This window comes from Thamnophis sirtalis, unplaced genomic scaffold (genome assembly GCF_051295495.1).
Source record: "Thamnophis sirtalis isolate CommonGarterSnake01/CBP01778 unplaced genomic scaffold, rThaSir2_p1.2 scaffold_3, whole genome shotgun sequence".
Lineage (NCBI taxonomy): Eukaryota > Metazoa > Chordata > Lepidosauria > Squamata > Natricidae > Thamnophis > Thamnophis sirtalis.
Genome location: NW_028261383.1, coordinates 42,218,408 through 42,242,440, shown reverse-complemented (window position 1 = coordinate 42,242,440; position 24,033 = coordinate 42,218,408). Strand labels below are relative to the sequence as shown.

General features: G+C 40.2%; 2 protein-coding genes across 20 annotated transcripts in view; one reads left to right on the top strand and one right to left on the bottom strand.

Annotated features, from left to right (window-relative positions):
• Nucleotides 1–23,041, top strand: part of CADPS (calcium dependent secretion activator) — a 434,367-nt gene extending 411,326 nt beyond the window's left edge. For all 19 annotated transcript variants that reach the window (XM_087708812.1, XM_087708811.1, XM_087708807.1 and 16 more), the window contains 2 exons: nucleotides 17,888–17,992; nucleotides 21,773–23,041. In XM_087708812.1, the coding sequence (XP_087564938.1) occupies nucleotides 17,888–17,992; nucleotides 21,773–21,952 (285 nt within the window). In that variant the 3' untranslated portion in view covers nucleotides 21,953–23,041. The remainder of the gene's footprint in view (nucleotides 1–17,887; nucleotides 17,993–21,772) is intronic.
• The window catches only part of CEP15 (centrosomal protein 15), a 431,988-nt gene that overhangs the window by 319,854 nt on the left and 88,101 nt on the right, over nucleotides 1–24,033 (bottom strand). The gene's annotated exons all lie outside the window — the stretch shown is intronic.

Below are 24,033 nucleotides of genomic sequence, written 5' to 3'. Positions count from 1 at the left end.
GCAACCAGTCATAAAATCGAGGACTACCTGTGGTCGAGGACTACCTGTGGAATTAGAAGTGGTAATTCCACTACAGTGGAAATCATAGAAAGCAAGATCTTCTCCCTTGTATTGTGCAGAAGCTAACTTCTGCTGCTCTTACCTTGAACACAGCTGACAATCCATACCTTTTAATCAGAAAAATTAACACAGTGGAAGTCCACTGTTCTACAAAGGGTACTTTGTAAATGTTATAAAACCTTTCTAAACAGAAAGAGACCTTCCAAGCAGAAAACATTTTTTTTAACTTGGAGGACTTTAAATGCCCACAAACTACTTCTTCTCTTTCATTAGAAAGGTACCTTCTATTTTTAATTATTCCTGCGGATGCTTAGTTATTTTTCCCCTCTTCCCCCCCCCCCCGCCCCCGCAAGCAGATTTTTTCCTCCTTTTCCCTTTATGGGTCATTGTGATTTTGATGAGGTTCTAGAAACTTGTTTTTTTTAATCCTCACCCTCATTGGTAACCAAAACAGGCTTTGAGATACTGAGATCTTTTTTTTAAAGGAAAAAAAGACAGAGAAAAACTTAAAAGTTACACGGCAGGAAAATAAGTCTTTGGTTGGAAAAGAAATAAGGGCGGGGGGAATCAGGCTAATCAAAGTTAAAATAAAGTCTCCCCCCCCCCCTTCTCTCCAGATACTCCTGTCTATAACATGTTGTTCCTTATAGAAAGTGGGATATGGTGGCATTTGCTGATTAACTTGCTCGACAAAAGTGACAGCTGCTGAGGGTGTATGTAGATAAGCCGCACAGCGCAGTTCCGCCTTTGTACATCTGTCAGCAAAAAAGGAATACTAAAGAGTGAAAAGAGGCAAATTGGTCCCAAAAGGCAACCTATTCAACATAGGTTTGCTCTATTCAAGCACTCGCTGTGAAACTCAAGTACTCGCTAGCTTATTCAATTTCATTCACTCTTTAGAACGAGCCCACAAGTGTTTAATTTCTTATGCCTGTGAATAAAAGGTTGAAGGGAGCTTGGATTTTTTTTTTAAACACACACACACACACACACACACACACACACACCCCAAAACTATATTATTGTTGCCGCCGCTGCTGCTATTATTATTACTATTTAGCCTTTGCATTAATTGTTCAGATTTGCTGATCGGTATCCACAGCATTAGCTCATTCGCAAGTTTTTCCGTACATCCTGGTGCAATTAAATTGGAAGACTCTGCAGCAGGAATCAGCTTCTCAGTGAATTGTTTAGGACTTGTTTTCCACTCTGAAGGTAGAAATTTCTCTTCTCTGGGCATCATGGAAAGAGAGGGGTTTCAAAAAGACCTGCTGCGATTTAATAAGGCCCTAGATGTGATGTTGGGTTGTTATTGAATTTTAAGATTCCAACCCTCAAGACAAGGATTCCCGAGGTTACATGTCATTTAATTCCCTCTCTTAAGGCCGGGGGGGGGGGGGAGTCCACATATTTTTGGAGCCAGATTTATTTTTGAGGAATTGTGTCCAGGACCCTCAGACAAATGTGGGTGTCTTCATTAAATATAGAATGTGTCTATATTCCATTTATTCCATGGATAGGGAACTGTGTTTTAAAGCTATAGTTCTTAATAATCTCTTGTACCATTCTGTTTCCCCTTCAACTGACACGAGCAAGTTTTTATACCCATTATGAAGCACAAGCGCAATGAAAGGAGCCTTGTAGTATATGGTAGGGACTGCTAGAGTAGATGATAGTAACAATAATTATAATAATATACACATTTTAAAGGGAGCCATTGAAATGATAAAAGAGGTGAAATAAACAGGTGGCATCCAAGGTTATGAACACTCTGATAGATAGATAGATAGATAGATAGATAGATAGATAGATAGATAGATAGATAGATAGATAGATAGATAGATAGATAGATAGATATAGTTTATTTATTTGTATGCCGCCCTTTTCCCTGAGGGGACTCAGGGCGGCTCACAAGTTAGGGGAAGGGGAGGACAAAACAAGTTATGAACATAAAACAATACATTGTTAAAAGAGAACACAACAAGTGAGGTTACACTGCCTGGGATACAATTGACCCAAACTTTGTGTAGAAAACAGAAATTGTCAAGTTGCTATGTCAGAATGCCAATGTGCTTTCAATGTATTGGGATGTTGAATTGAATATTCAATTGAATTGAATTCAGTGGCATTGCTGGAGGAAAAAACCCACTCCCCCTAGCCTTATATCCTTATCCTGACTTTAATTCCTGTAAAAGATAACAAATTCCAGATCCCAGACATTTTCTTACACATGATTATGAAATATATATAGCACAGACCTATTCAGATTCTGTCAGTTATTATCCTGTATGATATTTATAGAATATATGTATATACAGAATATGTATATTCTGATATCTATTTGTTCCTCCTGATATAACTGATGCCAACAGTATCCAAAAGCTGTCATTTACTGACAGCAACTTGAATGCAGAAAGTTGAGATAATGAACACAGTAAGGACTTGTGTTTTTTTTTTTAAAAAAGATGAAGATATTCACGAAAATGTACACTTTCTAATAATGAAGGAATCCAGAAGAACAGGGAAAGGCTTTCCCTTAAAATTGAAAATGCAAAAAGTGACCCACAATTATTTGTTGACAATTTTGAATTATTCCAAAATTACATTCAGTTTTACAGTCAGAAAAATACCATTCAGCAACAAGGAACTTTATTAGTCCCAGAGCTCTGGAAAAATTTCAGATGGAGATATATTTTAGCTTTTTCAAATAAATGAAATTTGGAGGCGTTATCATCACCTGTGATGATGCTCTAACACACCTTCTTCCTACATGTGAAGGTTTTGTGATAATAATGGGGGGGAGATGAATTAGATAAGAACATGGGTATCATGCAATTCTATTAAATTTGTTTCCTTCTTTCCACCTTGGGCATTCTTGTTGCTTAGATGTCACAGAATAAGAAGCAGAAAACAAGTGACTTAAGTAATGTGTGCTCAGTATATTCTTTGATATGCTAGGATAAGAAGCCAGAGTTAAACAATGTTTTCTGCAAAAGTGAGTGACAGGTCTCTAGACCACATTTCAGGAAAAAAAGGAAAAGGCAATAGACTCCATCTTGATTTGATTACAAGGCTTTGCTGAGATAATTCAAATGTGTATGTCTCTCCAAAGATTAAAGAGTGTCAACTTTTGAAATGCAATCATTATGCATTATTACTTAAAAATTCACATTTTGTAGTTTTGGGGCCAAAGGTAGAAAGCAAAGGGTGCAAAATGCACAGAGATGTTAATGTTAGCAAAGTTGGCATTTCTTTAGAAACAATGCAAATCTGTTAAGACAGATTTGAAATCAATTGGTAGGATTCTCTTGATTGTCAATATAAGTGAACTTCTCTCCCTGTCATCAGTACTGAGAAAAGTGCAAAAGTGCAGAGAACCTGAGGATACCATGGTGGAAAGAGGAAGAGACTCCAAAGGGCTGTCATTTTTGTTCAGATATTGATTTTATGAAATCATTGACCTAGTAGTCTTATCTGCTGGAAGTAAACTTGGATAATGCCCAGAAACTGATTGTTAATCTCTTTCTTTGATCTTGAACGGAACTGCCAGTTATGATATAGCATCCAAGATAGTTGCATAAAGAAATGCCATAAATATTAATAAATTAATTAAGATAAATTAATGCCCAGAAACTGCCATTTTGATATCCTTTGGCCTAATTATAAATACTTAGCCCTAAAGAAAATAGGTCACCAGGACTGACAGTTGCAGGAAATCAAACTGAGCTCAGAGTTGGAGCTGTTTTGTTTTTTTTAACTAGAATTAAGAAAATAATTTGTCTTTGTTCTTTCTCTTTGTTGTGATCAGTATTGCTCCACGATTCTGAAATTCCTTTACTTCCAAACTCAGCTGAATTCCAATAAGGAACTTTGCTATGATAGCCACTACATTTCCAACAAGAAAAAGTTCATAATTCATTAATGGGATAAATATATTTAGGATATAAATATTTAGGAAGAGGCTGGGTGCTTATTAGAATAAATGAGACTAATCTTTCCAGAATCAATATGAGATAGGCTGCTGTCCAGCTGTACGTACCAGACAGGACACTTTCTTTAAAGCATTGATAAATTGCTCAAAAGTGTATTTTAAAAATATATTTGCTAGGCTTTCATAATTTATGGTGAGCTTATCCGGTTAAAGAAATCTTAATATATAACTACTAATATTTTAATATATAACTACTGAATATGGTTAAAAAAAACATGGGAAGGAAGGAAGGAAGGAAATAAGGAAGGAAAGAAGAGAGGGAGGGAGGAAGGAAGGGAGGAAGGAGCAAGTAATGCATGTATGTCATTATCATGCAAATAGCATGATTAAGTAACATGCATCATTCATGAGACATAAATGTAGCTTCTAACAGATACCAATAGTGGAAACGGATGTTGCTTTACAAGGGATAGTATGGTGGAAGAGGACTTTGCTTTTCCTATTCCAATATTTGGAGAATATATCCTCTAAGACATAGTTTGTTTTCTGCTATTTTTATTCATGCCAGCATTGAAAATATTGCTTTCATGTCCTCAATCAATTAATCTGATCTATGTAATACATAGGATACTTTATTAGCTTATGCAAGGCTAGGTATCCTTTGAGAACCTGATTGGCCATAAAATATTCCTGAGCTTCTAAGGGTTCCAGGAACCCATCTAGGGATGCAAAATAATTCAGTAGAGTTTTAGAAAATGGGGTGGTTAAGGAAGTGGGAGTGATTTCTGTCCTGGACATAGATTGATGATGAACATGATCATGACGGTAGGTAGGTAGGTAGGTAGGTAGGTAGGTAGGTAGGTAGGTAGGTAGGTAGGTAAGGAGGGAGGGAGAGGGAGGGAGAGAGGGAGGGAGAGAGGGGGAGAGGGAGAGAGAGAGAGAGAGAAAGAGAGAGAGAGATTAAGAATGCTAACTTTCATCCCCATTATGGACAACCTTTAAAATTACTTGCTGTTGAGGCTTTAATAAGTGGAGGTTTAAGAATGGTATGGAGATGGAGCAAAAGAGAGAAAAAGATCCTTCAGCTCTCAGGTCCATTCATTGTAGCCTTTTTTGAGCATCTATGCCCAAGAATCTCAGCAGTAGATATAGATCAGATCAGCAGATCTCAAGATCTTAATGTGAACTCCTGATGGATTTCTGCCATTTTCATATTTATACCCGCAACAGCTGAAGACGTAGTCCAAGAATTTAGGGGGAAACACACATGTCATGCATGTGCTTGAGATTTATATTTCCCCGATCTGTCAAAACTGGGAGACAGAGCTATTCTTTCACATCCCAGAAAGCCCACCATTCATGAAGAAGTGTCCCCTCAGTTCCTTTCCTTTTAGACTCAGCAGGATCCCAGGTTCCTTTATTCCACTGAATGCATTACCTTCCAAACACCTTGAATTCAAAAGTCGGACACCAGAGTCCCTCTTTCAGCCTTTCAAAAGAGATTCTGCAGCCTGGACCAGAAAGAAAAGGTCATCTTATCCCTGTGATTTCCCGGGGCAGAGAATCTGCCACGGTGACGCTTAATAGGTTTGAGCCAGGGTGGGTTCCGGCTGCTGCTACTGCTGGTTGGCTCAGGGACATGCCACATGCACGCATGTGCAGTACTAAAAAAAATGCTTCTGTGCATGCGCAGAAGCAAAAAAACAAGATGGTGCTACCATAGGCGCCGTCAAGGGAACCGGTTCGGGGGCATGGCAGGCCAAGTTACTACCTACTTGGCCGAAGCGGTTCAAACCGGCAAGAACCCACCTCTGGTTTGAGCAGCCTGGATTCATTCTGGTTGGAAAGGCCAGAACTGAACTCGAGGGCCGTGGTGGTGTGAGTTATGGTTATGGAGCACCATCACTCAGAGTTTAGCTCTCATGGGCATTAGAGCACATCACAATGGGCAAATGGCAGTGGTTAAAGTAAGCAGGTAGGAGGATTATGTTCTTTTGTCAGAAATCTCTCAGGTCTTCTCGTCTGTTTTAAAGGCTCCTCGGTTGCCCCAAATCCACCCAAGCAGCCGCCTGCTGAGTAATTTCGTATGTTTAATCTCTCACCCTTCCCTACAAGCTTTTGGCTAATTTGAGGCACCCATGGCCTAGAAAAACTCCATTGCGAGGCAGGGAGAAGAGAAAGAAAAATGTTCTTTCAGCCGACTTTTCTAAGACCTTTGTGAATGGCAGAAAAAATGCCTGACTGAACTGCATCGGGCCTTTGGCTTAATGGTTTGTGAGCAAGAAGGACTCTCACTCTCTCTCTCACTCTCTCCCTCCCCCCACTTACACACACGCGCACGCACACACACACACACATTTACTTTAACTTCCCCCCATAAAACTTGTCACTTCAGATTGCCATCAGCCACCACAACAATAATCATTTCGTGCTTATTGCTAATTGCAAGCACAGCTGAGGCCCAGCGGGGGACTCCTTGCACAGTCCCAGGCCTTTATACCAGCCTCAATCTGTTGTATGGCACTTGTTCACACACACACACACAAAAGCTACCAGCAAAGGCAGAAAGAGGCAGAGTCACAGGTTTCTTGTAATCCTTCTGCTACCCTGCTGACAATTCAGCCCCATAAGCATTCCTGGTTTTGTCCGCTTCTTTTACAAAAGCTGGAGTGACCTTAAGCTTCTCCTGTGTGAGCAGGCCGCTTCGGTCCACCCCCCACCCCACCGCCACCCCACCGTCGCCACCAACCTCCCAGCAGCAGCGCCCGAGGAAGAATAGGGCGGGAGCTCCTTCAGGTGCGTTAAGAAGCCGGGCTGCATCTGGCTTCTGAGATTCTGTTTGCAGAACCCCTGGAGGGAGCTATGGCTTCCTGTAACATGTAAAATGTGAGTGTGAACTCAGGGTTCATGGCAAGGAACAGGAGGTCAGGCTTCCATTCAAATCTATGAAAAGGAAACCAGAGTTTGCAGATGTTCTGGTGGATGTGTAATGATACCACCTCCCTCGGAGTACAGGAACCCAGCACAGCTTTTCAGAAAATGTGCAGCCCTGCCATCGCCGGGTGTTACTTTTGCAGATTTATTCATACCATATTTTTTTTTCCCTTGTAAATTCGGAGGCACATTTAGGACTTCAATAATACCGCAGATCAAGCAAGAGTGATGTTCCAAAACTCAAATCTCTGTAACAGAGGCTGGGATGATCAAGCATTATTGGGTGTAGTTTTTAAAAAACCTTTCTGGGTTATTTAAAATCATTTCATTGTGATTTTTTTCCAGGATTACAAAGCTTGCCATTCCATTCAGTGAGATGGAATGACTGTTAATTCTTAGGGTCGTGAGAGGGAAGCAACTTGCTTCTTATTTAATGTATTACTTTTGTACTTTGATTACCCAGAGAGCTGCTTATGAGATTTTCTGCCTCATACACCAAACTACCTTATATAATATGCCATTCGGTTAAGGACTAGATTACTGCAGCTTTAACTCTGGCAGTAAAATGTCTCCACATGGCTCTAGCTATTCTCTGCAATTGTCTTTGCCTACATACAAATAGATTAGTATTAGCTTCTTTAACACCAGATAGGTCTAAAGCAATCTCACAGTGATTGGGTTGAGAGGGGGGGTAAGTTTTCAAACATTCTCTGTAGCTGTGGCTTTATTAATTGATTTGTGGGTTCATTTCTGCTTTATCAACCCAGTCAACCTGGGATTTGAAACCTTTATTACCTCGTGCAGGATATGAGAGATATTCTGTTTAATTAGGAGTGTAATGCATCTTAAGCTAATCTTCAAATCTGGATGGATGGATGGATGGATGGATGGGAAGGAAGGAAGGAAGGAAGGAAGGAAGGAAGGAAGGAAGGAAGGAAGGAAGGACTCTCAATTGACAGAGACAATTCTGCATGCTTGAGTTACTTGGATGGTTAGTTGGGATTCTTTTTAACTATTAAACTGCTCTATCTTTTCAACGGGTCTTAAATTTATCAATTGATATGCAGGGTTGTCCCAAGGACATTTTTCAAAGCATGACAGCAACTACCATCATAGCTAGGACTTTAGACATTGAAAAAGCCACTTTTACCCATAGAAGAAAGGCAATTGCACTTCGATGTCACCGGGACTCCATAAAGTAGAGAAGGGGGAAGCAGACAGGCAGCTGCAAATGCCAGGACCCAGCAAAGGTGTAGAAAGTTTTATTCCTTTGAACCTTCAGTTTATAAAGAATTCAATCGTATCATTATGTCCAATGAAAAGTGATAAGATATCATGGTAGTTTACAGGTAGTCCTCAACTTATGACCACAACCGAGCCCCAAATTTCCAGTTGTTAAGTGAATTTTGCCCCATTTTACAACCTCTCTTGCCACAGTTATTAACTGAATCATTAGCAATAGCAATAGCCTTGGACTTATATACCATTTCACAGTGCTATTACAGCCCTCTCTAAATATGCAGAGTCAGCACATTGCCCCCAATAATCTGGGTCCTCAGTTTACCGACCTCGGAAGGATGAGTCAATCTTAAGGTGGTCAGGATCGAACTCCTGGAGTGAGCAGTGAGTTAACCTGCTATACTGCATCCTAATCACTGTGCCACTACGGTTCAGTTATTAGTCATTGCAGTCAAGTTAGTAGCATGGGTGTTAAGTGAATCTGGCCTCCCCATTAACTTTTCTTGTCAGAAGGCCTCAAAAGGTGATCACATGATTTTGGGACACTGCAACCATCATAAAGACAAGTCAGTTACCAAGTTTCCAAATTTTGATCACATGACCATGGGACTGCTGCAATGGTTATAAGTGTGGAAAAACGGTCCTAAGTCACTTTTTTCTGTGCCATGATAATTTTGAACAGTCACTAAAGAATAGAATAGAATTATTTATTGGCCAAGTGTGATTGGACACACAAGGAATTTGTCTTTGGTGCATATGCTCTCAGTGCACATAAAGAAAAATGAAATAGAATACATTCATCAAGAATCATAAGATAACAATAAGGTACAACAACGCTTAGTGATAGACATAGGTTTTTAATGAGCAATCAAATTATACTAGGAAACAAATAAAACAATATAAGTTGTAAAGACAGACACCAGCAATATGGTTATAGTCATAAGTGGGAAGAGATAGTTACTAGGAAGGAAAGAACTGTTGTAAGTCGAGGACTACCTGTATAGCCTTTTCTTGCTCTAACAGGTATGCCTGGAAATTTAATCAGTCCTTTCCCTTTATGGAAACCTGCTCCTTTGCTTCCCATCTGGCCATCCTGATTGAAGGACCAATTCAATTCTCCACCAGGGAAAGGAGCTGTTTCAAGAGTTTGGATGTTCTACCAGCCAGAGTTAAGAAAGTCCCAGAACAGTTCCTTTGGCCCTTTTGCACATTTCCAACTATCATCTTGAGTTCGCTTTGTCCTTCCTCTCCTTCCCTTCTCAGCAGCCCTCTTCTCTCGGCCTTTTAACTCATCGGGCATTAAGTTGTTGGGGGGGGGGGAATCCATTCCCTGATGATGTAACTTACTCTCAAGGATGAGGAGGTGTTCCCTTCACCTCCTCACTGAATAATAAAAAGGTGTCTAAGAAGACAGGCAGACCTTCATCTCAGAGCACAATCACATTGTGCTAAATGTGCTGAATTTGCTGGCTGAATGTAGATGAAACAGTAAAGTCTCTTTCCTCTTGTCTACACTTCATAGGAAGTTCTGATTGGTTGATTTTCTGGGTAAGCAAAGAAAGAGAGAGAGAGACAACAGGAGTTTGCCAGAAGAGTTCAATAGGAGGATGAGAGGGCAATTATCAGAGAAGCTATGTGTTCTGAAAGAGTGTATGCTAAGCTGTGATGGATATGGACAAACCATATATTGAATGGCTGCTGATTACAAGATCTCTATCCTGCTGTGTGCTTGGTGCTGGTTATTGAGTGACTGTTTGCTTTAGAGTAACCAGGATGTGAAAGGGGAATATAAGACAGCAAGTTACAGCAAATGAATCTCACTAAGCAACTGAATTAAAAGCAGTAACCAAAATGTGCTACCTTGTTTCCCAGAAAATAAGACCTCCCTGGATAATAAGCCCAATCAGGCTTTTGAGCGCATGCGCTAAAATAAGCACTCCCCCTAAAATAAGCACTCCACAAAAATATTGCAACACAGCAGCAGCCATGAGGTGATCACGCTCTCCACCTCCTGCACCTCAAAAATAATAAGACCTCCCCGAAAATAAGGCCAAGCACTTATTTCAGGGGTTAAAAGTAAATAAGACCTGTCCTATTTTTGGAGAAATCCATTAATAATTTTTCAGTTAAGTGTTTGTATTTGGTGACCACAAGAATTTGAGGAGGGAACAAGAAGAAATGGGAGTCTAAATTTGTGTCCTCTAGTGCTTGTGACATGTTTGTCTTCCTATCTGAAAATAATCTAGGGCAGAGGTCTCCAACCTTGGCAACTTTAAGACAAGTCCACAAGTTGCCAAGGTTGGAAACCCCTGATCTAGGGTACTTTGCAGCAGATTAAAGTTCACAGCAGTCCTTGAAGAAGATGTGAAAGCATTGGCCATATTTTGGCCAATGACAAAAGAAAGGAATGAGCAGTTCAAAGAAAAGCTGTGCAACTGAAATGATATGAGCAATTCTTTATAAGGAAGACAGAAAAGAAGAAACCAGTGGATGAAAATAACAAGAAGAAAGAGACATAGAAGATACTCTGCTCTATTAAAACTTGGCAGTTGAAAGCCAGCTATAAGCATTCAAAAGAGGAATGGGAGACAAGCTGACCTCTGTTCATGTCGGAAGCACCTAAGGTGCTTCTTGATTGAAAGGATTAGCTGGTGACATCATCTTTACTCGGTTGATGACCTGTTGGGAACTTCTTTCATGTGCCCTTTAATGTGCTCATCAAGTGGTACCTATCTATCTACTTACGATTACACACTTTCAAACTTCTAGGTTGGCAGGAGCTAGAGCGAATAATGGGGGCTCCCCCCATCCTGCAGCAGCATTCATGTCTCGAACGTGGACTTGCTGATCATCAACCCAGCATCCTAATCACATGAGCCGCCATGCTTCAGGAGACAAACTTGTATATTCTTAAAAGGCAGAAAAAAATACAACTCTGCCCTTTAAATAAGGCGAAAGGAAGAGTTGCAATTTTTGGTAACCTACTACTTATAAAGAATGAACATAACAAATGTTTTAGACAGCATCTGGGTTGAAATACCCTATTGACCAAATGTCCTATGCAATCGAATTAAGTGTGGGATGAACAGAATGACATTTAAGTGCATCTCTCTTTCCCTTTCCCTCTCCCTCTCCCTCCCTCTTAAAAGAAGAATCACAATTTCTCTGCTTGCTCTGGAATGACCTGCCTCAATATACCTCAGCCCTAACTCTACCCACCATTAAAAAAAATAGCAATAGCAGTTAGACTTATATACCGCTTCATAGGGCTTTCAGCCCTCTCTAAGCGGTTTACAGAGTCAGCATATTGCCCCCAACAACAATCTGGGTCCTCATTTTACCCACCTTGGAAGGATGGAAGGCTGAGTCAACCCTGAGCTGGTGAGATTTGAACAGCCGAATTGCAGAACTGCAGTCAGCTGAAGTAGCCTGCAGTGCTGCATTTAACCACTGCGCCACCTCGGCTTCTAGTAAGAGTTTGCTTCTTCCCCTGGCATTTGGTCCATTTGTTTTCTTTTGATTGTTTTCTTATTGTATTTGGTCACTAGACTATATTTTATATTGAGTATGTTTTTAATGGTTCTTTTGTTGTGGTTCTTTTGAGGGGGTCTTGGGGGAAATTTAATATTGTGAGGGGTCTTTGAGGATAATATAGTGGTTCCTTAGTGGTTTGTTGGTTTATTTTTAGCTGACTGTCTAAACAGAGTCACACTTTTTAATTGGGTAACCCCATAAATCCAATAGCTAAATGTGTTGAATAAGACTTTCCTTTTTTCTGTGTAGAGTATAGGATTTCGATTATTCCAAAAATTACTTTATGGCTCAGGTGGAATGACACAGACATAATTTCAGTTTTTGCACTCTTCAGTCAGTTGATTGGTGGGGGCACAGATTGGTTCATGATATTTTTTTTCTACCTTCTCTTAGCATTCCACGTTTGGCAGAAGTGAAGGCAATTATTATATTGCCAGCTTCAAACCACTTTGAAGGGATCAGGTAGTACCAACAATGTGCAAAATCTAAAAGGTCTGTCACTATATTTAAAGCTTCAGTGCTGCTGTTGATAAAAATAACTCCCATCGCTAAGAAAAAGGAGTGAGTTCAGATAAAGTAGAAGCTCTTTTTCACATTATCACAAGGGTAGGCAGAAGGGCTTTTAAAAATGAAAACAACAAAAGTTACGAGTTTTGAAAGTTACTCAGAATTTCATTCGTGAGATAAGTTGACAAAGCCATATACCTTTGGGTATTATGTATTACTGGAAGAAAAGTGTGTGAAATTCTTCTGTTCGTGTTGGTTGAGAATTATATGAGCTGAAATCCAATGGGAAGGTCTCTGATGAGGAAAAAGCTGTTCTAAACAAACTAATCATTTGTGGTAAATCTAGAGTATTTTCTATACAATTATAGTAGGGATCCATGAGCAACCATAACGGCATTGTTAATTATTTAGAAAAGGTAAACAAGGGAATTATTCTGAGAACTGGGGAAATGACATTTTTGAAAACTTATGGTCTAGTAAAGAAATGTATCTATTCATTTATTGTTATCCATTCTTTATTATTTTTATACATAACTCAAAGTGGTGAACATACCATAACTCTGTGAGATAGGTTGATTCAGCTGGCCCAAAGTCACCCAGCTGGCTTCCTACCTAAGGCTGAACTAGAACTCACAATCTCCCAGTTTCTTACCTGGTGTCTTAACATCCAATCAAAATTATCAGTCTTATCAAACTTAGCACTGTCATAATATATGGGCATATGGAAAGAAGGCATCTCTAAAATGGTTACAAAAGCATAACATTTACTTTCAGTTGTGGATCTCTTCATTCTAACAATTCTCCCAAATAAATAGCATAAGAACTCAGTGACTCAGATTGCTTAGAGCAGGGGTGTCAAACTCAAGGCCCGGGGGCCGCCCTCGACCTGCAGGATGCTTAGGTCTGGCCCACGGGGCCTCTGCCAGCAAAAACGGAATTCAGGAGGGCTGCGTGTGCCCCCCCCCCCGGCTCCATTTTCGCTGGTAGAAGACTAGCAAAACAAACTAAAAACAAAACAAAAGGAGAAATGTTTTCCTTTTTGCATTTGAGCATGCATGAAGGGGTGGGAAAGGAGAAAGAGGGGGAAAGAGGAAAGACAAAGGAATGGAAAGGAAGATGGGGAAAGAGCAAGGATGGAAAAAGAATGGAAAAGGGGAAGGAAGAAGAAAGGAGAATGAAGAGGGAGGGAGGGAGGGAGGGAGGGAAGGAAGGAAGGAAGGAAGGAAGGAAGGAAGGAAGGAAGGAAGGAAGGAAGGAAGGAAGGAAGGAAGGAAGGAGATTATAATGAGAATGAGGGAGGGTCTTAAAAAAAGCCTTAGCACTTTGCCACCACAAGTGCCCCCAACACGAGTGATGTTGAGCTGGCCATGCCCACCCTGGCCAGGCCTACCCCCGGCACACACACCCCATGAAATCAAACACAACCCTGATGAGGCCCTCAATGAAGTCCTTGGGAGAAGGGCGGCATATAAATCTAATAAACCTAAATCGAGTTTGACATCCCTGGCTTAGAACCATTCCTATTTGAGAAGCAAGGTGATAGAACAGCTAAGAAATGGAACCAGGCCTGGAAAAATCCAATATTTATAATCCATTTTTAAAAAATCACTGAAGAACTTTAGGCCAAGTATTCTTTCTTAACCCCATCTTCAAAATTGGATTTCAGAATGTATGTAAAATGTAGGGAGATTCCTCATATAAATTGCCCTGAGCTCTTGGAGAAAGGCATGTAGCATGCAGGAGTTCTCAGGACCCTGACTATGGACGAAATCTGTCCACATTGTCCTTGAACCAAACCGAATATCAGCATAGGTGTGATATTAGCTCTGTGCAATAAAAGGTGAAAAGTGTTACTTGGATAATGCTTTGGAGCCAGGTTGAGTTCTAATTAATGTGACTGGAGCATGGAAGGAAAAATATGGTAAAAATAATATTGGCCTTCAGTGCCACTTCTTTCTATCAATGTAGGGCAGCAGATCTTAACTGCTGTGTTGCTGTGTTTCTTCCCAGACAAAAGCTGATAGACAATACTAGCTCTTTTAAGCAAGATATTATTTTTCATACATTTATATAATCATCTATGATGTAAACGGTCTTTTATCCTTTTTATGTATTACACTGATATATTGCTGGGCCATTTGAAATGTGCATTCTGGAGGGAAAAGGCTCTGAATCAGTGGTGGGATTCAAACATTTTTACTACCAGTTCTGTGGGTGTGGAATGGCATGGTGTGGCTTGGTGTGCATGGCAGGGGAAGAATACTGTAAAATCTCCATTCCCTCCCCACTCCAGGGTAAGGATACTGTAAATCTCCATTCCTACCCCACTCCAGGAGAAGGATACTGTAAAATCTCCTTTGCCTCCCCACTCCAGGGGAAGATTATTGCAAAATCTCCATTCCTTCCTCATTCCAGGGGAAGGATACTGTGAAATCTCCATTCCCTCCCCACTCCAGGGGAAGGTTACTGCAAAATACCCATTTCCTCCCGATCAACTGGGGCTCGGGAGGCAGAGAGTAGATGGGGGTGGGGCCAGTCGGAGGTAGAATTTACCAGGTTTCTGAACTACTCAAAATTTCCGCTACCGATTCTCCGGAACTGGTCAGAACCTGCTGAATACCACCTCTGCTCTGAATTTATTTTCTTCAGGTTTAAAATGCCCCTTACCCTTACCTTTGATTGACAGTTCCTTGAGGATGACTATTTAAAATCTGTTCAAATTTTATTAAGGGATAATTTTCTATCTTGGCAGGAAATATGATGCTGCTATCGGTCATAAGGCTCCAAATGTGACCTCTTTAAAATTAAGAGCAGGCAAGGTATCCAAAGTGAAGCTGTCCTGTGGTTGGGTGTATTTTGTTAATGAAGATAATCCACCCTAAATCAATAGTCTTTGCAAACAAATGCTAAGCACGTGCATGAAGATATTTTCCTGAATCCAGTGAGAGCTAGTCTCTATTTAAGGATGGTGACCTTGATAATTGACATTAATAGCACTCAGAAAGTAGCTTTTCTACTGTTAACTGGAGTATAATAGTGCATTCGCATTCAACTTTTTATAATTAAGGCTACAATACTCTATGCATTTCACTCAGATCCATGCAATATAACTTATTTCCATATTTAAAAAAAACAACCAGGCTTGCATTGCCATTTTAATTCAACATATTTTCAGAGCAACTTATTTCTTTTAGCACTATTCTGAAGTCCCACTGTGACCATTGGAGCCGAGTTAAATCTGTGTAGGATTGCAGCCTTAATTGCTTTATTTCATGAATACATTAATTTTGACAGAGAACAATTGTTTTCACAAAAATGTGTCAGGTAGTGGGAGTAAGCCAAATACTACTAATATTGTTGTTTAAGGGAGAAACATATTTTTAAAAGAAAAAAAAAGAGTAGCACATGAATCTGAACTTGTTTAAAATAAATGGTAAGGAAGAGCAAACAGGCGTCACCAAATTTCTGAACAACTTTACGTCCAATCCTAAATTGTAAGCCATGAGCTGTCACTGGGATTGAAAAAGTGATGGGGTTACATGGGTGGAAGAGAACAAGTAGCGTGTATTAAACAAGCGATCCCTCATTACCTTGGGATGCAAAGCCGAAGTGATAAATATTTATGAGGTAGCCCCTGCCCAAAAGCCTGAAGATATAATAGGAGTGTTTTCTTGGTGATGGTTAAAAAAAAAAGGCAGAGCTGAGTAATTTAGAGTATGTTACAGAGTGAAAAACTTACCCTCTTGAATTGGTGGGCAGGACAAAGAAGAAATGTGGGGGAACTGCCTCACAACATAAGCTGTCACACCCCTCCTCATCTGCCCCGGGGATGTCGTGGAGAATTTGGCACCCCTCCATCGACAAAGAAAACTCTAACTCCCCTTCCCCACCAGGCCTGCCTCAACATTCATCCATGCCAGGGAAGACATTTCCATTCACAGCTCCATTAATACTGAGAACTACTTCAAGCTCATTATTCAGTATTGGTTTAAGGTTGCTTTCTTATCTTCAATAGATGACCCACTAGATGAGCTGTAGGGGGGGTGAAGCTTTTCCCCAGGATGCACATGCCAGAAAATATGCTGGGTACCTTGATAAAAAGTGACTTGAGTAGAGATGGCTACTATGTAGTTTTCAACTTACGACCACAATTGAGCCCTGAATTTATGTTGAGAAATTTGTTAAGCGAGTTTTGCCCCATTTTACGACTTTTCTTGACACATTGGCTAACTGAATCAGTGCAGTTGTCAAATTAGTCACACGGTTGTTAAGTGAATCTGACTCCCCCATTGACTTTGCTTGTCAGAAAGTCACAAAGGGGGAAATCACGTGACCCCGAGACACTGTAACCATCATAATTGTGAGTCAGGTGTCAAATGTAAACCACGTGAGAGTGGGGGAATGCTGCAATGGTCATAAGTATGAAAAATGCTCATACGTCACTTTTTTCAGTGCCGTTGTAACTTTGAACAGTCACTAAGTGAACTGTTGTAAGTCAAGGACTACCTGTAGTACCCTGGCTTTTTAAAAATCTATAGTCTTAGTAATGCCATGCTCACAAGTGCCGAAGTTGGGAATAATAATATAAAAGGGAAGGATAAAGCACTAGATAGAGAAGTTAAGGTCTTCCTCTCCATGCTCTTTTTATGCCGGCTTTTCTCACGCCCATCTGGCATGCTTAACTAGCGATGAACACCAAAGAGGAAGTGTTGAGTGGTACAAGATCTTTCCTACCACTGCCTACAGCTGCAAGTTATGTCACTAAAGACTTAGTTTCTTCGTCCAGAAATGCCATCAAGAGTCTGATTTGATTCCAGGCTGGGAAAGAAAAAGTAACATTAGCAGAGATAGAGAACGCATGAATTCTGAACCCACAGTCGTTCTTTGACTGAGGTTTATGAGAGCCGTGATTTTCATCACATCTTGAGTTTCGTTGCCATTTTAAAAGGTTAGGGCAGAATGGACTTGGAGAGCTGAAATAGTTTCCGTGGTTCCTCTTCCTTTTCTGATCAACATTTGAATATTGTTGCTTCCACCTCTTCAAATGTTATTTATGGCTGCATGAATCTCAGGAGCATCATCTGGACATAACATTCTGGCTGGAAAACTTGCCATGAGCAATTTGAAATGTGAATTTGTGTTTCCACTAGTGGCTTTCTGCCCTGCCCACCTGGCTATCTCAACGGTGGCACAATTGCAAGGGAGACTGATAGATGAAAATCAGCTTAGTGTATATATATATATCCCACTTTTATTCTTTAAATATTTGGGAAGCGAAAAGCCCACAATAGATGCAAATGCAGTCTACAGAAGGTGTTAAACATCCATTCTTCTCCATTCATCTGAAGCATGTCAATCTTAAATAGTAAAGTTATTTTAAATGGTACTATGTAAAGGCAAAGGCACAAACAGTATTTGGGGATGTGTTTGAAGGAGGGGGGGAAATCCAATCTGAATTCCAGATTGGGTGGATACTGAAACACAGTGGGCCATATGCTAAGAATTCTTAAATATCAGTGGTCAAAATGTTTCTTCTGTCTTTAAGCGTGCAATTCTGATTTTGAATGTTTACACTGAAAAGATCAAAGCTAGTAAGACATGATCGTGTTCAAAATGTATTATGTGCTGTATATGATTCATATTGTTTGACATGTCCTTGGAGAGCTCTTGCTTATTTTGCAGCAATGGTACACCAGCTCCATGAACATCGTTTGCACTTGGCTAACAGACCGCATGGACCTTCAGCTTCACATCTATCAACTAAAAACCCTTATTAGAATAGTAAAGGTAAGCTCGCTTAATGAATTTATGTAACTTGCAAATAGATTCTGCTCTCAGTCAGAAAGGAAATGAACTGTGCTAATTAAGTCAAAGCTTAAGGTCCCATTTGCACATATGGACCTTAGTCTACATCTGCCACGTTGAACAAACTCAACATGATATTGACAAAATATTCATCCAAGAGAGTGAAGATGGAAGAAATAGGGGAGGCAATTGTAGCAATTTGTCCACGCGTCAACATCAGAAGTGGGTTGCTGCCGGTTCAGCCCAGATCAGCCAAACCAGTAGTAGCAGCAGCGGGAGGCTCCATCCACCCGCCCAGACACTTCTGCACATGCGCAGAAGCATTGCATGCACAGGAGAATGCCCAAACTGGTAGTAAAAAAAATTAGCAACCCACCTCTGGTCAACATCTCATTTATTCTTCATCTTCACTACAACTCTGAAGTTAGTCACATTGGGATATTTCCGATACTAGGTTTGGGACCTTGAAAGTCTTCTAGTCCACCCCCCTGTCCAAGGCAGGAATCCTGATTACCCAGAAGTGTAATATCTTTCACACTAGCATTATTCTAGTTCATTGATAGCAAACCTATTGAGTTTGTCAAGTCAAAAATTTGTAAAATACCTAACTTGACTCTGCTGGCATCTCTCTTTCCCTCCCTCCCTCTCTTCTTTCTCCCTCCCTCTCACTCTCCCTCCCTCCCTCCCTCCCTCTCTCTCTCTCTCTCTCTCTCTCTCTCTCTCTCTCTCTCTCTCTCTCTCTCTCTCTCACACACACACACACACACACACACACACACACACAAACAAAACAATTCTCTATCCCCACTCTCCTCCCACTTAGGCCATTCTGAACAGTGGCATTTGGTAGCAGCGCTGAGGCTCTACCTGAAGTATAGGTCAAGGCCTTGACTTCAATCCTTGAACTCCACACTGCCACTTAAAAAGACTGGTGGTGCCATTCCCCAAGCCACACGAGTCATTGTGGGCCATTTTGGCACATGTTTTACAGGTTCGCCATCACTGTTCCAGGACATTCCATTTGGTTGAATGAAACAGAGCCAACCTAGACAGGATCTTATTTTCTTTTGATCCCCAAAACATGGCCTTGGCCTTATTATTGGGGGGGGGGATTATAGTTTTGGGGTTGTTGGGTGGCTGCTCTCTCCTGAAGAGCCTGTGGCAGGGACAGGAGGACGTGGGCACAGCCTCAGGGGCAAACAGCTGTGTTGCACTGTTGCAACACAGCAGCCATGTGGTGACCACACTCACGAGCAGCCACCTGGCAATCCCCCTCTCCAGCCAGGCAGAGTGCCACTCACTGACCTAGTGGTATCCCGAAGGTGCCAAGCCACATGAGTGCCTGTCCACCCTGTGCCCCCCCCCAGCTCCTGCGGCTTGGTGCCTTCGGGATACCACTAGGTCAGTGAGTGGCACTCTGCCTGGCCGGAGTGGGGGTTATCAAAGGGGATTATTTTGGGGGGAGGGTTTATAGTTTTGCCCACCCAAAAAAATCTGGCATGTCCTTATTTTCAGGACATGTCATATTTTCGGAAAAACACAGTACTACTGAAGGGTAGAGAGCCATATGAGGATGGACAACTGCCCTGAGTCTCTGCACTAAGTGCTGGATAATCTTTTGTAGCAGAGCAAGAAGTATTTCTTAGGCAGCCCCCTTCTATATGTAGAAAGAGAAGAAAAGATACTACCCAAAATTGTTGTGTAGCAATCTTCACTACTGACTTCACATTCAGGGACTTGAAAGATCCTTAAAAACACATGTCATATCGGTATCGCACACATAATTAAAATAATTTCTCTTACAATAGATGTTGACAACATTTAAAAAGGGTTACACACAAAACAAGAAGCTCTCCCTAATGTAGCTGTGGTGTATGTGTGTGCGAGTGCCGGTATGTGTTGGATGGATGGATGGATGATAATTATTTCAGTGTGAAATCTCAGTGGCTTACATAAAATAATAAGATCTCAGGAGGAGGTAAATACATATTTGATCATTTTTGGTTCCATGTGATATATTTTGCAGATGAGGAGAATTATATACTTTAGAAAAGAAAGTCATGAATAAATTACTAAAATGGTTTTTAATTTTCAAAATAAAAGCAATAGGTATTAGCACATTATTATTATGTGTTAGCTTGGGAACACTGAAAAACACGGGAAGTGTCTTTTGTACTATTAGACTATGTAATAGCCTCTTTTTTTAAAAAAATAATAATAACAGTTTCTCTAGGCATAAGAGAGATGCAAAACACATTGTTAAACCATTCATGAATTTAACTAATACTTGTATTTTTATGATGTCATTGAATTCTGGATAACCAACAAAACCAAAAAACTTCAGAAACCTAGACAATTTTTTAAAAACGAATGGCTTTCTAAGGCACTTCACAGCTCCATTTAGTCTCATAATACTCAAGGAAGGTCTATTAAGTGGAAAGATGAGGTTGTTGCTCCTCCACACAACTTAGAGGTAGCCACAACTTTATCAGAGTGATGAAATATACAACACAACAACTTCATGAAGCACGTTTTGCTCCTTACCTACTTAATATTGAGACAGTATAAAAGGGGCACAGTTGTTTCATGATTTCATAGCACACCTTCCTCTGCCCTTCGCCCTTACCTACAGTCAACTCTGCCATATCTATGATATTTTTATACAAATGTTTGCCACTCTAGACTTCCATTAGTTTGGTTCACTTCCAGTTTTGGAGTGTGAAATGGGAAGATCCCTCCCTGTTTCCATAATTTTTATTCCATAATTATCATTGTGAAGATTTCTGGGCTATGTCATAAAATACGATCTTCCCAAAAAACATTGTTCAGTCTTCCAGTTATTTTTCCCTCTTTATGGAAACTATTTTTGGAAAATCCTAAGAAATAAGAAGTCAGAATAACTGCTATAAGGTTTAAGATACTGTCAGAGGTCTTACTCTTCAGAAGGAAGATTGATAAGTCTGTAGAATACAAACTCCAGATAACTGTCAAAATCAAAGATGCATGAAAAGCATCCTTTCTTTAAGATTTCCCGAATGAAAGGAAGTTAGACGTATTTAACAACGGCACCCAAATGAACTCCTATTTCATCATTCAAAATGGCTTCCAAACTCATCCAGTTAAGAGTATGAGAACAGACTTCTTCATGTTAATATATATATATATAGCAGTAGACTTATATACCGCTTCATAGGCCTTTCAGGCCTCTCTAAGCGGTTTACAGAGAGTCAGCATATTGCCCCCAACAATCTGGGTCCTCATTTTACCCACCTCGGAAGGATGGAAGGCTGAGTCAACCCTGAGCCGGTGAGATTTGAACCGCTGACCTGCTGATCTAGCAGTAGCCTGCAGTGCTGCATTTAACCACTGTGCCACCTTGGCTCTAACCTTAAGTCCAAATAATTTTCTTCATAAATGGGTACAGATATAATCAATTTGTGATCTCTAACAGATATACGGATGTGACAGTAATATATTGTACAGTATACATCAATTTAAAATTAAGGAACCAAACCTCTCTCTTGATCGCAATGATTTGATTCAGCACTATCAAATCATTTAATTTCTCTATTTCTGCAGAAATGGGTTGAATGGGGAATAAATACTATAGGATAGCATCTATTCCTACTAAAAGCAAAAGTGCTTGAAACATATTTGACAGCTTGAAACCCAATTGCTTCTATTTCTAGGTTGGTTTGGTTTGGTTTGGTTTGGTTTAGGTGTTTGGTCATATTTTTCACAACACAAACTTCTTGATCCTAGAAAACATACAGAGATTTCCGATTGCAAGGAGTTCTGGATTCTACTTTGAATAGTAAAACCTATGACACAGTCCGAAACCGGCTGACTGTAGAAGAAGCCACAGCCTCAGTAAGTGAAGGTGGAGGACTGCAAGGGATCACCATGAAAGACAGCGATGAAGAAGATGAAGAGGATGATTAGATCTCCAGATTTAGAGTCCCCCAACCTGGATGTAGCCTGGAAACCAGTGCATGTAATCTAGTCGGTTATTCAATTAGCCACATTAGGAAATTTTCTGTCTGCTCTAAACGCCCATGGAAAATCTACCAATACAACTCCCATTTTAGCTGTGTGGTTCTTAAGACTTAGCACCTCTGTTTCGATTCATTGAGTTTCCTGATTTCATATCTCTATGTTTATAAGCAATATGGAGCACCATTGTTTAAAACAGTTAATTGAAAATAAATCTGCATAGAAAACATACTAGGTGTGTCCCTATAATAATAATTAAAGTATAAATGACGCTTCATTAATGTACGTATATACATTGATGGTAAATTGTTGTGAAGACAAGTGAAACAAGTACTTTCATATGTTTGTTTCTCTTCTATGGATGCCAACTGCTTCGAAACAGAGTAAGGCTACTACTACTACTACAAGACACCTACCGGTATTTTGTACATTTGGGGGAGGAGGAACATACACCAGAAGTTGGGATTATTCCTGTTTATTGTACCCAAGCACTTTTCTTCCAAAGTATACAGCTACCTTTGTAGAAGTGACTGACCATTGGAATCTTAGTCATCCATCTACACTGATCTTGGGCTGATCTTGATCACATTGTCCACCTAATGATTCTGAGCAGTTGCTTTATGTCAGTGTCTTGCCCCACTCAATGTTACATTTTGTTCAGAGTTCCAATAACTGTGTTTGTAAAAAGGACAACTTTAATTACAACCTTAGACTATACAGATGTGTTTATAATAACGAGGATGATATAATAACAATAATGATAACGAACGACAATTTCTTTTCATAGACTGTATCCATAATTTAAATCTCCTTTTGTTTTCATAATGGTTTTTATATCTTGTCATGTACATTGTATTTGGATCAGTAACATGCATGTCCTTGCGTTCCCCCCTCCCCACTATCCAGGAGCTTTTATTTTTTTTGTGTGTAATAAAGTGGATTCATCTTGCTTTTTTGCCTTATACAAGCCGACAGTTGTAAAAGTGTGGGGACTGTGGCTTTTCAATAAATAACTGTTCAGATGTCCTACTCATAAAACACTGGAGTCTTTTTATGTCTGCCTTAGGAAGAAGAAGAAGAAGAAAACAAAAACAAAAACCACAAAAAGATTAGTCAATTTAACAAGAATCCATGTAAGAGTTCCTGTCTTCTAGAATAAAGGAATTTTCTTTTCACCTGGGTGGTTTTTTTTAAAATAATTTGTGAAGTGAGGGGCTCCTTTTCCAATATGCTCTTTAAGGCAGATGCAAACTTCAAGGCGTTCCAAAGAAGCACCACCGAACTCAGGGAACTAGGCTGGGGAGGATGTTCCCAGACAGATGTTTCTACAAGGCTACCAATCAGAAGGCCCTGTTCAATATCTCTCTTCATGGATTCACTATTAAAAAAAAAAAAAAAAAGCTGGAAGCCATGAGGGAAAAACCTGGAAAATTTACCAATGGGAGGCAACCTATGCTGTGAATGAGGCAGAACAATGATCCAGGAAGGCCTTTCACGCAGTGAAGCAGGTTAGGAGACCAGTCAAAAGGCTGCGCACAATTGTGCAGTGCAATTAAAATTGTTCTGTGCATGGGCAGAACTGAAAAACAAGGTGATTTGGGGGCACGGCAGGCCTGGATCGCTGCCGGTTCCAGTGACCCGGGCCACCAAATCACTACAGGTTCAGCTGAACCAGTCCGAACTGGTAGGCCATTGTGCCAAACCATCCAAATTTTGAACCTGTGACCATGGGGATGCTGCGATGGACGTTAAATGTGAAAAACGGTCATAAGTCACTCTTTTCAATGCCAATGTAACTTTGAACGGTCACTAAACAAGTGGTTGTAAGTTGAGGACTATCTCTATTTCACAGGTTTTTTTTAATGGAAATTCAGACAGATATGTTGTGTTTTAATTTACAGAGAATATCCATAGGTATGCTTATATTTCAGGGACATTTACAAGGCCATCTAAAACATAAAAGATGATTGATGGTGATGATGATGATGATATAACAATAACATAGTAGGTGAATGCTCAGTCAAATAGCT